The sequence below is a fragment of the Manacus candei genome, unplaced genomic scaffold, assembly GCF_025592945.1.
Source record: "Manacus candei isolate 608988 ecotype Guabito, Panama unplaced genomic scaffold, ASM2559294v1 h1tg000059l, whole genome shotgun sequence".
Taxonomy (NCBI): domain Eukaryota; kingdom Metazoa; phylum Chordata; class Aves; order Passeriformes; family Pipridae; genus Manacus; species Manacus candei.
The window spans coordinates 355,609-369,051 of NW_026138107.1; the positions used below are offsets into that span (position 1 = coordinate 355,609).

At 45.5% G+C, this 13,443-nt stretch overlaps 1 protein-coding gene across 4 annotated transcripts in view; it reads left to right on the forward strand.

Moving 5' to 3' along the window:
• MYO5B (myosin VB) overlaps window positions 1–13,443 on the forward strand; it is a 143,816-nt gene that overhangs the window by 59,462 nt on the left and 70,911 nt on the right. For all 4 annotated transcript variants that reach the window (XM_051803659.1, XM_051803661.1, XM_051803660.1 and 1 more), the window contains exons 10-12: window positions 1,111–1,376; window positions 6,145–6,226; window positions 7,773–7,913. In XM_051803659.1, coding sequence (XP_051659619.1) covers window positions 1,111–1,376; window positions 6,145–6,226; window positions 7,773–7,913 — 489 coding nt within the window. The remainder of the gene's footprint in view (window positions 1–1,110; window positions 1,377–6,144; window positions 6,227–7,772; window positions 7,914–13,443) is intronic.

Consider the following 13,443-nt stretch of genomic DNA (forward strand, 5'->3'; position numbering starts at 1 on the left):
CAATTTTTCTGTTTCTGTTTGTTCAGAGGTAGGGGGGAAAAAAAGCAATTATTTGGAAAATACTGTCCTGTAAATTATCATTGCATCTCAGGCTGGGTAGTTTGTTCCTAGTAAAAGTATTAAAATGGGTTCTGCGCACAGTTTTAGCATTACCCTTGAGATACCTTGGTGTTTGATGCATTAGGTGCTGGGGTAATTTACTTGATATTTGGCAACAGGGATATGTTGAAAGAGGTCTGCTTTGACAATGCTGAGTTCTGCTAATGAAGTTCATATTGTTTAATTACCTACAGATGTAACTGCAAGGTATTAAATCAGTTCTATTATGCCTTTGAATCTGTAGTCAAAAAGGTGTGATAGCAATAAAGCATTCTAGAATTCTCGTAAAGTGCACTTTTATTCTCCATCCCCAAACCCGTTCAGCATTTGTACGTGCACATATCTAACTGGAAAAAATTTACTGCCTTTACATATATATTATTACATGGAAGAAAAGGAAACTGTTTTCTCCCTGTCCAAAAGGCAGTGCCCACTATCTTAGCACAACAGGGACTCAGAACTGCCTTGCCTCAGTTTGATGGGGGCGGGGGAAATACATTGCACTGGGGAAAATGAAGATCACATATAATTTTATTAATTGTTCAAAGCCCAGGCCCTTCTTGTAATGCACAATTTATAACTTTGTTATTCAAAATGGAGTTAGTTTGTAAAAGGTGTCATGGCAAAGCCTAAGCTTTAGCTTAAGAGCTTAATCCAGGTTGCTCTGAAGGAGTGTGTGGTTGCAGCTCAAGGAGTAGTAAAGTGGAGGTTGCTCTGTCCTCTGGAAATCTGCTCTTAGTGAAAACTGAGACCTCAAGGATAACCAGAGCAGAGCCGAGCTGTGGTGCCACTGTTTGTAGCTCTGTGTGAGCTGTTCCACTCATGTCCATGAAGACTGGCACAACTGGATGAGTGTCATTGCTTCTCCATTCCTGCCAACCACAGAGGGACACAGTCTCTCCCTAGATAGTTATGGAACGCCGCTAATTCCTTGCAAAGGTCTTGGGGGTTAAAGCTCCAGTTTGGGGTGTCACCAGCCTGCTGACTTTGCTTCTCATCCCCCTCTCCCAGAGCGAGGACGAGCACTTGAAGAACTTCTGTGGCTTGCTGGGCGTGGAGCTCAGCCAGATGCAGCACTGGCTTTGCAACCGCAAGCTCGTCACCACGGCTGAGACCTACGTCAAGAACATGTCCCTGCACCAGGTGGTGAACGCCAGGAATGCCCTGGCCAAGCACATCTACGCCCAGCTCTTCAACTGGATCGTGCAGCACATCAACAAGGCCCTGCACACCACTGTCAAGCAGCACTCCTTCATCGGCGTGCTCGACATCTATGGGTAGGCACGGTTTCTGCTTTTTAGGGCAGTTTAATTTGCCCTTGTTTTGCCCTTTGTAATTTGTCTCGCCCTTTGTAATTTGCCTTGCACATCATAATTTGCCTTGCCCTTCTTGCAAGGCACTCTTGGCCTCAGCTTATGCAGGTGATGGGAATGATGGGAAAGAAGCACAAAAAAGCACCATCACGTGTGGTTTGCAGTTTGGATCCTCCTTTAGATTATCCAATCCGACCGCAAAACCGTTCTGTTTGAGTGGTGGCTTTTGGGATTTACATCCCATGCTGTTCTCATTTGGGATTTCTGTCTCGTGCATCGAGCTCAGGATGAGCTCATGGTAAAGGTGCCAATGTGGAGACCAAAGACTGCACTTGGCTCTGCCTGAGGTTGCTCTGAGATTTGAGGAAAGTACTTTGCTTCTTCAGCTGTGAAACCGCTGTTGCAGGGCCCTTGTGCCAGTGAGAGCTTTTGGAGGAGTTTGTGAACCTGTGGCATAAGGGCCATAAGGTGCAAAAAGCTCTTACAAGGCTTGCAGCCTCAGGGGCAATGAGCTTCTTCAAATTTGGGCTGGGTAACAGGCACTGCTTGGTCTGTCCTCCCGGCACTTGAGTGCTGGTAGATGAGGGATGTGAGAGTTGTTTGCGAAGAGTTCATTTTAGCTGAAGTGCTGCAAAGTAGGAGGAGGTGGAGGAGAAAAAAGGGATTCTGTCATTTATGGGGTGGAAAAGGAAAGAGATCTTGTGGGTTTGGATTTTACCCTTCACTCTTTCAACACTGTCCTTTTTCTGTCTCTCTGGGGAGCAGCGATAAGGGGAGAAGTCCAAAGTTTCCCAGAGAGGTCGTGTCCAAGGCCAGGTTGGACAGGACTTGGAGCAACCTGGGATAGGGGAAGGTGTCCCTGCCTATGGCAGGGGGGCTGGACTAGGTGACCTTCAAAGAACCCTTTCAACCCAAATCATTTGATGGTTCCGTGGTTCTAAATGGGACAGCAGTGGCCTGCTGTGTTGCCTTAATATATTAAAATGCAGAGCTGTTCCTGTTTTGGAGGGGGAGGTGGAATGCATAAGTTGTAGCTGCTCCAGGAACCAGTCCCTAAGCCAGTGCAGTCGCTGTGCTTGCTCAGTCCCAAATCTCCTCTCAAACCAGGCTCCTTGCAAGGTCTGTCAGATCTAAATGAACCTGGAGTTCAGAATGAAACCCTGCCAAAGCTGGGTCAGAACAAAAAGACAGAAAGCTTTTATGGCTGTAATGCCTACACAATTGCCTGAGTTGGATCTTGTGTATAAACCCTCCCATGAGGTTTCTACAGCTACTGGTGTTTGGGATGTTGATTTTCACATCTGCTGGACAAACACAGCAGCAGAAAGGAAGCTAGAAAGTGCTGGAGCATCGGTTCAGCCTGCTCTGCTCATCTCCATCAGCAACTGCTGCCATATGGCAAGGCTTACAGGAACACTTCTATCAAGAATGATAAGAATACTGTTCTGTTTGTTTGGGGATTTCAGTGGGATAGCTTGAGATGGTGAGGTGGCTCTTACAGGTTTGCAAGTTTCTGGGCTCTCCTCAGTAGGTAGCACAGGACCTGGAAGATCTTAAATAACTAAATGGGAATGGCACAGTCTTATTCGAAGACTGTATGAGGTAGAGAAGCTGTTTCCCATAAGTGTCTCCACAGATGAAAATTTCTGCAGGCTGGGATGTGATAAATAAAGCTCTGACATGGAGCCGTGTGGGCGGTAGTGGGTCAATACAGAAAATTGGATGCCTGAGTTAGGAAATCAGGCTTTCAGAAATCTGAATGAAAAGAGACTTGAGGATAATGCTCATGAAAGATTAAGCTGGGCTTGAAAACCTGTTAGTGTGGAAGAAAAACCTCCTTTAGCTGCAGGTCTGTGCATCACATCCAGCGCGTGGGCAAACTGATGCTTTTACAGTGCTGCTGTCACCATGGGGTGCAGCAGGGTTTTTTCCCACAAGGATCTGCAGGTCCTGTTGAAAGAGGCAGATTTGCAGGGGAAGGATGTCTGTGTTCTGCCTGTAGTGCTTGTGAGAATCTGGTGTCCTAAAAATCCCTTTTGGAAATGGGTGTTGCTGTCTAAATGCTGAGTGATTAACAATGCAGGGAATTTGGGTAATGATAACCTGACTCTGCAGTCCTTAAAAGCGGTTTGGTTCCCCAAACTTGGGTTTTTAGGGAGTTTTAATGCATTTTGCCAAATATTAGAAGTTTTTTTCCAAATGTCTGTTGTTTTTTTCTTTTCCTCTGGGAGAGGGATTGAGCTCTGAGAGAACAGGCAGAGGCTGTAGGATTTGTCTCCTAATTTTCTAATGCTCGACTTTGCACCCCTAATTCTCTATTAACATTGAGGTGACAGGGTGCAGCACTGAAAGCCTTCCTGTGTTTATTGAAAGGCATAGCAGCAGTACTGCAGTCTGTCTGAGGAGTGGGTTCACGTGGCATTCCTGGACTTGGCGGGGATGGCTTGTTTTTGCCATGTGAAGGGAAGTGTGAACACCCAGGTGGCCAGCTGTATGCTGGACTTATTTATGAACTTTAAATATTTTAGTATACACCCTGGTGCTACAGCGGATTTAGGAGATACAAGTCACACAGCAGAATAGGGAGCAGTAGAAAAACCAAAATACAGTGTTTGCCCCCTGAAGTCTACTGCCTCCAAGCTGAATGTGCCTCCTGGGGAGTCACAGGGATGGGCTGGAGCGGTGAATATGCTTATTTTTTGCATCAAGATCTAGTGCAGTAAAATGAATAGAAACCAAACAGGCTCTGGTTTGCTTTTCCTATCAGGATGTTGCCTTGATGCAGTCACTCTGAGCAGGTGGAACCTCCTGGCCAGCACACATGTAGAGCTGGTGACTGATCTGCTCTGTCAATCAGAAAATTGAGCTGGTAGAGTCCCTTAATAAGCAATTCAGTGAGATCTCCCTTGGAGCTGATGTTGTACAGCTGCTCTGCCCCTGGCTGGCACTCACTGAGAAGGTTCATAAACCTCATCTGGTGTCTCTGAAGTGGATATAAAGTTCCTACTCCGATTTCTTTTCCTCTTGCAGTCCCGCTCTTGTGTTTTTCTACCCAGCTCACCATCCCTCTTCATCTGTGTTTTAATTAAATCTTTTCTTGCCCTGTTGCTGTGATCATGAACCTGCAGGAGTTGTGTTTCCAAGGAATCTTGGGCAAGTCACATCCCTTTAGCTGCAAGAGCTGAAGGTACCAACTTGCTCGGCACGATGGCTGTGCAACCAAGATCAAACACAGTGGGAGCTCTTCAAGGACATGCTCATCACTGAGGCTCAGGCCATGTGTTTAATATCAATATTTGTTGTCCCAGAGACCAGATTTCATTGTGTTAAAGACTGTAAGGGAAAGGATTGAGCATTCTCTGCTTGGCACAGGCTGCACCAACTCCAGGGGCAATGCCAGCCCTGGACAGGCAGACGGGAAGCAATCCCAGGTTTCCTCAAGGGCTGTGGGACTGATAAAAGCACAAAAGCAGCTTGTTTCTCCCATTCTCATTTCTCTTTTGCCTTTTTGTGTTGTATTTCCCCAAGGTCTCAAGCATTTTATGTGGTGAGGGCACCTGGTAGTACCTGGGGAATAACTGCATGACCTGGGTAACGTGCAGATAGTCCTCAGAAAGCAGCAGAAATACTCATTATTTTGGGGAGGGGTGATGGGAAAATTATTTAGTGCTTTAGTGCTTTAAGATTGTTCTGCCAACTCCTACAGTGCCTATTACCCGAACAATTATTTAGCCACGTATTTATCCTTACAGCAGCTTACTCATTAAACACAGGGAGCCTTCCCACTTCTCCCCTTATTTTAATCCTTACAGTCACGTGTCAAAGATTTCCTTCCCTCCTCCCCCTTCCAACTGTGCCTTAAAAATAGAAATAAATAAAAAATAATTCCCTGTGTAGCTGAAAAGGTCTTCTTTGTTTTTTTTAAGAGCAGGCCTGGCTCCCTGTGCCTGTCCCTGGATGTCACGTGCTTCAGCCCCAGGGGCTCTGCTGGCTCTCTGCTGCTTACCTGTAGTTCATGTTACTAAAACTGCATATTGTTTTCCCTTCTAATTGTGACTAGGAAGACAGTTTTGAGCTTGGTTTGGAGTCAGTCTGTGGAAAGGTGGGATAATCATTTGGTGAGCAGAGTTTTAGGAGCTGGTGAAGAGACAGACCAGTGAGTCCAGCTCCAAACTTCCTCTAAGGAACATGGAATTTGAGCTGAAATCGTCATTTTTCCCCTCTGCCTTCCAGAAGTTGCTTGCTCACGTGTGCCCAGGTTTTGTGCTAACAGGGATGCAGTACAGAAGCTATAATTACAAATTCAATTCCTTCTTTTTCTGCTCTCTTGAATTCCATTAAAAATAGCTCCTTGGGTCTTTTAGGACAGCGGCTCCTGTTTCTTCATCGCCTTTGCAGTGAATATATTTGGACTTAATATTTCATAATATTTTTCCCCAAGAGAGGCTGTTACATTTCTTGTCTCAGACAGCGCTTCTGCCTGATGGGCAGGAAGCTGCAGTTGTGCCAAGTATCTCATTCGTGCATAGCAGGAGAGACCTCTTGAATCCCTTGAGTTGTGCCAAGGAGAGAGAGACGTTTTGAGGAATAAAGTGTAGATCTGGGATAGAAGGAATGCAAGGAGACAGCTGAATACCTGCCGTTCCCCATCACACAGATGACACCGTTGCGGGGTGGGGGTGGATTTTGAGACAAAGCAACATTTAATGCTGATTTATTCATTGCTTTGCAGGTTTGAAACTTTTGAAGTGAATAGCTTTGAACAGTTCTGTATCAACTACGCCAACGAAAAGCTCCAGCAGCAGTTCAACTTGGTAAGGTCAGCTTGGAAATGTTCCACAGAACTTAGCAGAAAATGTAACAAGGCAAGATTGTTGTATGTCTGGCTTCTGTTTAATGGCATTCACCTGCAGTGTGGACAGATAGTGTGGTCAGTATGAATGCAGTCCCTGGGATACCTCTCTCCCAAGCATTGCACTGAAATGGCACTTAATATTCCCATCAGGTTGAAAAATGTTGCTCTGTTGATGTATAAGCTTGATACTGGAAATAGGTTTTATGTTTTATGCAAAGGTTCACTAGGGTTTTGAGTAAGCATATAATTTGCCTTTTTCTTGGTGTAGTTTCAGTCCTAAAGCAAAATCTGGATTGTCTTGTGCCAGGTCCTGATTTCCAGTGTAAGTTAAAGTATGGGTGTGGAAACCTGCCCATTAAGTGTGGCTTAAATCTGTGAAATGAAAACTCTGTATTAAATAGCAGGATTGGACACACTCCCCGCTTTTCACTTGGACATGCCTCACAAAACCTGGAGATTTTCCTATTTTATTAGAAACAACTTCTTGCCTGCACTGGAAATGAAACCAGTAAGGGGGTTGTCTTCTGCTTTGGTTGTAAGCAGGGGAGAAATTACTATCAGTTTCAGGATGCAAGGGAAAACTTGTTAAATTTGAGCAGCTAAGTACTGCAGATTAGTTTGGCCCTTTGAAACCATATCATATGCATGGCCATGAACATTTGCAGTCTATCTAAGGCATCAGATAGATCACTGCTGCTAAAAATGAAAAGTAAATTATGGATTGTATTTGCACTATTCATATCTTACTTGGTATGTCTAACTATCACTTCTGAAGCTTATAAATCCAAACTCCGAGGTGACATGTTTGAAGAGATTTTAAAGAGCTATCTTTGAGGGAAAAAAGTGCATTTGAAAAATCATTTTTAATATGCTTTAGAGTATCTCAGAAATAGCCAGAGACAATTTATCTGCTTGGGCAGAGTTCTGAGATATGTAAGCCACATAGAGGCTTTATTTTTTTTTTTTTATTATCCATTTTTTTGAATAAGGGGCTGCAATAGAAGTGTCCCTGATTTGGTCAGATGCTGCTGCTGATATCCCTTCTAGGATGATGGGTGCTCTTTTGTGAAGCAGATGGGGGGGATGCACTCTTAGCCCTGGCTGAGCTCCTGCTGCAGGTCATTGCTTTAATCAGCAGAGCAATAAAGCAGAGGGGGATTTTTGTCAGCCCAAGAGATATATGTGTCATTGCCACTTCAATATATGGCTTCCACCTCAGTGTAGTGACAGCTTCAGTCATTTTCTAGTGAAAGTCATTTAAAGCCTTATTTTCCCCTGCCCCGTGGCAGGGAGTGGTTTCCGAGTGTAGTGCTTTTATTTTCCTTGCCAGAAGCTAAATTGTGTAGATGGCAGAGCCTGCACAGGTTGAATGTGAGGGCACCTAAAGCCTCTATGGCTTCTGGATGTTCTCGTGGAATACTGCACTCCAGAGGGGACAGGGGGGTGGATGTAGAAGGGGCTGGCTGGGGTCATGGCCAGTAACTCCGCTGTTCTTCCACTCTCAGCACGTGTTTAAACTGGAACAAGAAGAGTACATGAAGGAGGGAATCCCTTGGACTCTCATAGATTTCTACGATAACCAGCCCTGCATAGACCTTATAGAGGCCAAACTTGGGATCCTGGACCTGCTGGATGAAGAGTGCAAGGTAAAAAGTGTTTTTCTAAAAGGTTAAATAATAGGCTTTAACCTGAGGCATCTTGCAAGAGGGTAAAAACCTCCTTCATGTGTGTTGCTGGGGTGCCTGTGGCAAGGGTAGGCTGTTGGCATTTGCTTTGCTTTAGAACACTCCAGAGCCTCCTTGGCAGGTGTTTGCTACCAGCTTGGTGCCTGATCTCACCATGTGCTGCCAGTGCTGATGTTTCTGGCCTGGCTGTAGTTAGGAATAGCCATTGCTCCAGACTTGATTGCTTTGGTGTTATCCAGGAGCTGGAGTTCCTCCTTGTTTGTCTCAACCCTTATTTTGTCTCAAGGGAAATCTGAGTCCTCTTGCAGTAGCTACTTGGGGTGAAGCTGATTGCATTCAGTGCACAGACTTCACAGACTTGCAGTGTTGGAGAGCAGTTTGCTCTCTTTTGCACTCTCTCTATCTCTGTCTCTCATACTGGCCAAAACTAAATCTTGTTTAAAAGTTAAGAAAGGCCAGAATGGCAAACCTTCATGGGAATCCATAAGAAAGGTTGGACTTCTTATTCACTCCTTGTTCAGTCATGAATTACCAAATATACCTAGGAACAAGAAGGGTCAGATGGGAGATTTTCTTGAGAAGCTGGGATGCCTGTTTTGAAGGTCTTTTTTTTTTGGAAGGGGATGGGAACAGCCTTCCTGCTGGATGTACCTGCCCTGAGGAGCCTCAGGCTGGTTTTGCTATGGTGTGATCCAACAAGTTGTCCTTTGGGAGGAGTTTCCATTGAGACTTGGATATATTCTGTGACTGGAAATGTCCTATTGGTTGTGGAAGATCTTTGAGCATTTTTGAACAAAGGCAGGGAGGGATGAGACAAAGGGTGGTGAGAGAGCTGAAGTAGGGAAGGGGCCCTGGCCAGGATAGCCAAGATGATAAGGACACAAGGAGTTCCTGTTGGCTCTGTGGGATCCATGAGTAGAGGACAGATCTGGTGGCCCGAGAACAGGAATATCATGTTGCATCAGAAAGAAAGGTTTTGGATCCATTATTTAGACTAATGCCTCTGCTGGGATGGATTTAAGGAGGTGTTTGACCTGTCCTTGTCTGGGAAGAGGATGACCTGTCAAGCGTTTGCCTTCCCAGGTACGATGGGGCTGTCCCAGCCTGCACATCCTCAGCTCAGCTGGGGTACAGACACTCCATCTATCTCCTTGTGATGAGCCAGAGTTGGGACTTTGACTTTTCAAATCTTCTCTCAGGAATACTCCTTAAAAATGAGAACAAATTAAACTTAATTTGATGTCCTTAAAAATAGCATCTCAGCCAGAGCTGGCTCGGAAGGAGGTCAGAGTGTTTGCTTGGTATTCAGTACCATTTCTTCTGGTGTCTGTGCTATTAGGCCTGCTAAATTTTTCAGTCTCAAACTGTCTCCTGGATAACTTTGAGGATCTTAAATGAAATTATCCTTGTGTCTTGTTGGGAGTAACACCCTAGGCTCCTCTCTGGGGCACGTGGCACTGGTTGCTGCTGGTGACATTGCATTAGACAGAGCAACTCCCATGCACCACTACTAATGTGGGCAACTTTGCTGCAGATCTGCCTGGTACTATTTTTTTTTGTCTGTGCTTATTTTTTTACCAAAAAACCCCAACGAATCATGAGATCTATTCCCCTCCACATAAAATGTCAATTCTCTGGTTATTTACCTGTCAGTGGGGGATGCTGTCATTAGTCAGAGGCCCTTATTATAGGCCCTGTAATCACCTCTTTTATAATAACATGTAAGTGTTCTTCAGTTTTATGAAAATTTCAGCAAAACCTGTCAACTGAAAGCACCAGTTTATGGATGAAAACCTTTACCCCCATGGAAGTGTTTCACCTCTCAGGGTGGGACCACAATAGGGTAATTGCACATCACCTCGTTAGGACACAGGGTGGTGGATAAATGTACTCTGGGACTTGAAAGGGCGTCGAGGGGATCCTGGCTACATAATGACTCACTAGCACAAATGCAGAGGGTTTGTCACTAATGTTCTTGTTTCACAGTATGGATTTTTTTTTTTTTTTAATCTTTAGTGTGTGGATAGGGAGGAGGTGGCTGGGAACGTGCTGAAGCAGTTCAGCTAGTGAAAGTCATATGAGAGTCTTGTCCCTGTTTAGAGAAAAATTGAAATAGGAATCAGCAATGAAAGAGAGGACTCTTGAACTGAGATTGGAGTGTTAAGGACTAAACCTGTCTCATGAAAGCAAATGAGAAAAGCCTTAGTTCTTAAAAAAGATTTTAAGATATAGAATCATAGAATGGTTTGAGTTGGAAGGGAGCTTAGAGCTCATCCAGTTCTACCCCCCTACCATGGGCAGGGACGTCTTCCACTAGCCCAGGTTACTCCAAGCCCCATCCAACCTGGCCTTGGACACTTCCAGGGCTGGGGCAGCCACAGCTTCTCTGGGCAACCTGTGCCAGGGCCTCACAGGGAAGACTTTCTTCCCAATATCCCATCTAAGCCTGCCCTCTGGCAGTGTGGAGCCATTCCCCCTTGTTCTGTCACTTCATGCCTTCATGAAAAATCCTTCTCCAGGAGGTAGATATTTATGTTTGGGTTTTTTTTTTTAAACAGCTTTGAAATCTTAGGATTTGGAAGCTGTTGTAGAATCGTTAAGGTTGGAGGTGGCCTCTGGAGCTCATTTGGTCCTACCTCCAGTTACACCCTTGGTCTGCCCAGGAATCCTTATAATCTCCATGGACTGTGACCTGTGTCCTCTGCTAAGTGACTGTGGAGTTCTTGAAGTGCCTTTTCCCTGTTTCCTGCACTGGAGTTTCGTCTCCCCAGAGCTTTTGGAATCTCTTGGTTTTTCTTTGGCCTAAAAAAGTGTCAGAGGAGCAGCAAGAGTTCATGTCCCGTGCACCATGATGGCATGATGTTGAAGCGCTCAAGCACAGACTGATGACCCTGAAGAGATGGGAAAGGGCAGAAGGGCATCCAGGAGAACCTCCCCGTGGAGAGATGTGAAGTGCGCATGGAGTCACCGCGGGACAAAGTGAGGTGGTGGGAAATAATTTGGGATGAGAGCAAAGTCCTTGAGGGGAGCAAGGAGATGAACGTAGAGCCTGTCAGAAGAAATGCGCATGAAAGAGGGAGTCTGTCTTCTGAAAATCCAGCTGTGAGAGGGTTGCTTGGATGTCTGGAATGCATTTAGGTTATGGTCGCACTAGTTGTGAAGGAAATTACTTTGGTGGAGGGGGCAACACACTTCTTAGGAAGACTTCAAAGGTTTCGAGGTTTGAGGAGACGTGTGAAGAGTGACTTACACTCTCTGGAGAGGTGCAGCCAGCTGGGGTTGGTTTTTCAAGAGACCTTAATTATCTTCAGAGGAAACAGAAAACTCTCTGAGAAATGCAGTGAAGTCTCTGAGTCAAAGTTGGATAAGCTGTCCTGCTTTTTGGGGCTGAAACTGCTTGACCTGTGGGAGTGCTGCTTGTCTTCCACATGCTTCCCAAGTGCCTTGGACATGGCTTTCAGGGAAGTGGGGTGATTCTTGGGTGGTCCTGGGTAGGGCCAGGAGTTGGAGATGATGATCCTTGTGGGTCCATTCCAGCTCAGGACATTCTGTGATTCTGTGATTTGGGAGTACAGTCAGAGATTGCTCTGGATGCCCAAATTTCTCTGTAAGGTGTCCTGCAGCCTCACTGCTTTCGTGCTTTTGCCTGTGCTGTTGGGATGGTAGTGGGAATGAAAAGTTAATGAAAAAAAACCCCTGTCCGTTAGCATGGAATGCATCGAAAAGAGTTCTGTCAAGACCAGGCTGGTTGGAAGGGTTCATGTGTCAATTGCAGAACAAGATTTTGCAGAACAATTGTCCAAGATTTGTTAGGGATCTTGGTGAAATCCTTTCTGCTGAGGAGCAGCCTGACCCCGAGGCTGCCGAAGGGGGATGTTTCTCACCAAACCCACAGACTCCCTCACGTTCTTGAGCTCTTCTTTTGTGGCTCTGCTTTGTGTTTTGTGGCACGTTGCCATTGTGTTATGCTGTTAATGTGCCAAATGCATTTTCTAGTGTTGTTCAAAAGATGCTCTTTAACCTTTCCCGTGTCCTTCTGTCAAGTGCCAGAAACACTGAAGTCTGTTTCTGGCTGACTGGTTTTCAATCCCTCTTGTCTCCACGCGTCGCTGTGAACTTGGGTATCTGAGCAAATGTGTTTTCCTTGTCTGGACTCGTTAGTTTTTTGAGCATCAGAAATGAGCACATCGCCTTCCTGTGCTACCCTGTCCTGTCCAGGGGGATTTCTGCTCCACAGGCAGAGGTTGGACCTCTGGGCTTTCCTTTCGGGCGGGCCGCCCGATCCGATGGCAGAACAACCTCCCCCATGTCATGCTGTCAGCTTTGATGACTTTAAAGTCAGGCACATCACTTGCACTGGAACGTGGCTCTGGAGTGCAGAGGAAGCCCAGGCTTTTTTCAGGCTTTAACTTGTACTGGAGCTAAGGACAAAAGAAATAATATGTAAATGACTTTCAGGGGGTTCACTTTTAGATCATTAGGTTTGAATTGTAGAATGTCAGAATGGTTTGGGTTGGAAGGGACCTTAAAGACCACCTCTTTCCAATCCCGTGCAATGGAGGGGCATGACCTCCCACTATCCCAGGTTGCAAAATGGGCAGACTTGAGCCTGTGGGGTGACCCTGGCCATGCTGGGTGGGTTTGATTTCAGTTGCAGTAGCTCCCGACAGCTCAGAGGACAGTGTATGGAGGGATTACACTGTCCCACCCATTTTGTGAGGGGTGACAGAGGCACGACAAGGAGGACAAGCAGAAACGCTGACCTTGTGTGCTATTCCTGGTGTAAGTTTTACCTTGTTTAAAGATTCCATGCAAAACTTGCAAGGCAGTCACTTTTCGTCTTCCCTAGCCCCTAAAAAAGAGATGAGATAGTCTCTAAATAACTTTCTCCGTGGCTCTAAAGGCCTTAAACTGCCAAGCTAATACCAAAAGCTGTTGTAATAGTGCAGATAATGGCCCTGTTAGTTTTTATCTCTGGAACTTGGTCCCAGTCAGGTGCTCCTCAGGCAGCTAAAAATACTCTGGCTGCAGGACAGTGAGCAGGGTAGGGCAAAACCCTCTTTCTGGGAGGCAGGAGCGAGGCCTTTGAAGTTCAGCTCTGAGATAAGCAGGTTTTTCAGCAAAGTGGATGGCCTAGAAGAGAGCTGGTGCAGGGTAAATCTGCTCTCTGCAGCATCCCACGGCTCAGGTGCTCCTGCTCTGCACCTGTGGCTTAGTCCTGAGCAGGAGGCACCTAATGATAGCTCCAGAAAGAATGTCTTTTACATATAAATATTAAATATAACTGATGAAAAGAAACCCATCTGCATTTATATAACCCTGTAGTTTAAACATGCAAGTCTATCTGGCGTAAATAAAACATGTATATAATTGCATAACTAAGTGCCATTTTAATATTTATATATACTCTCTGTTATTTCTATGCGTGTCCATAATTGGCTACACTTAAAACCTGTGAAATATAAATAAATCTGGGGTAGCATGGCATGCA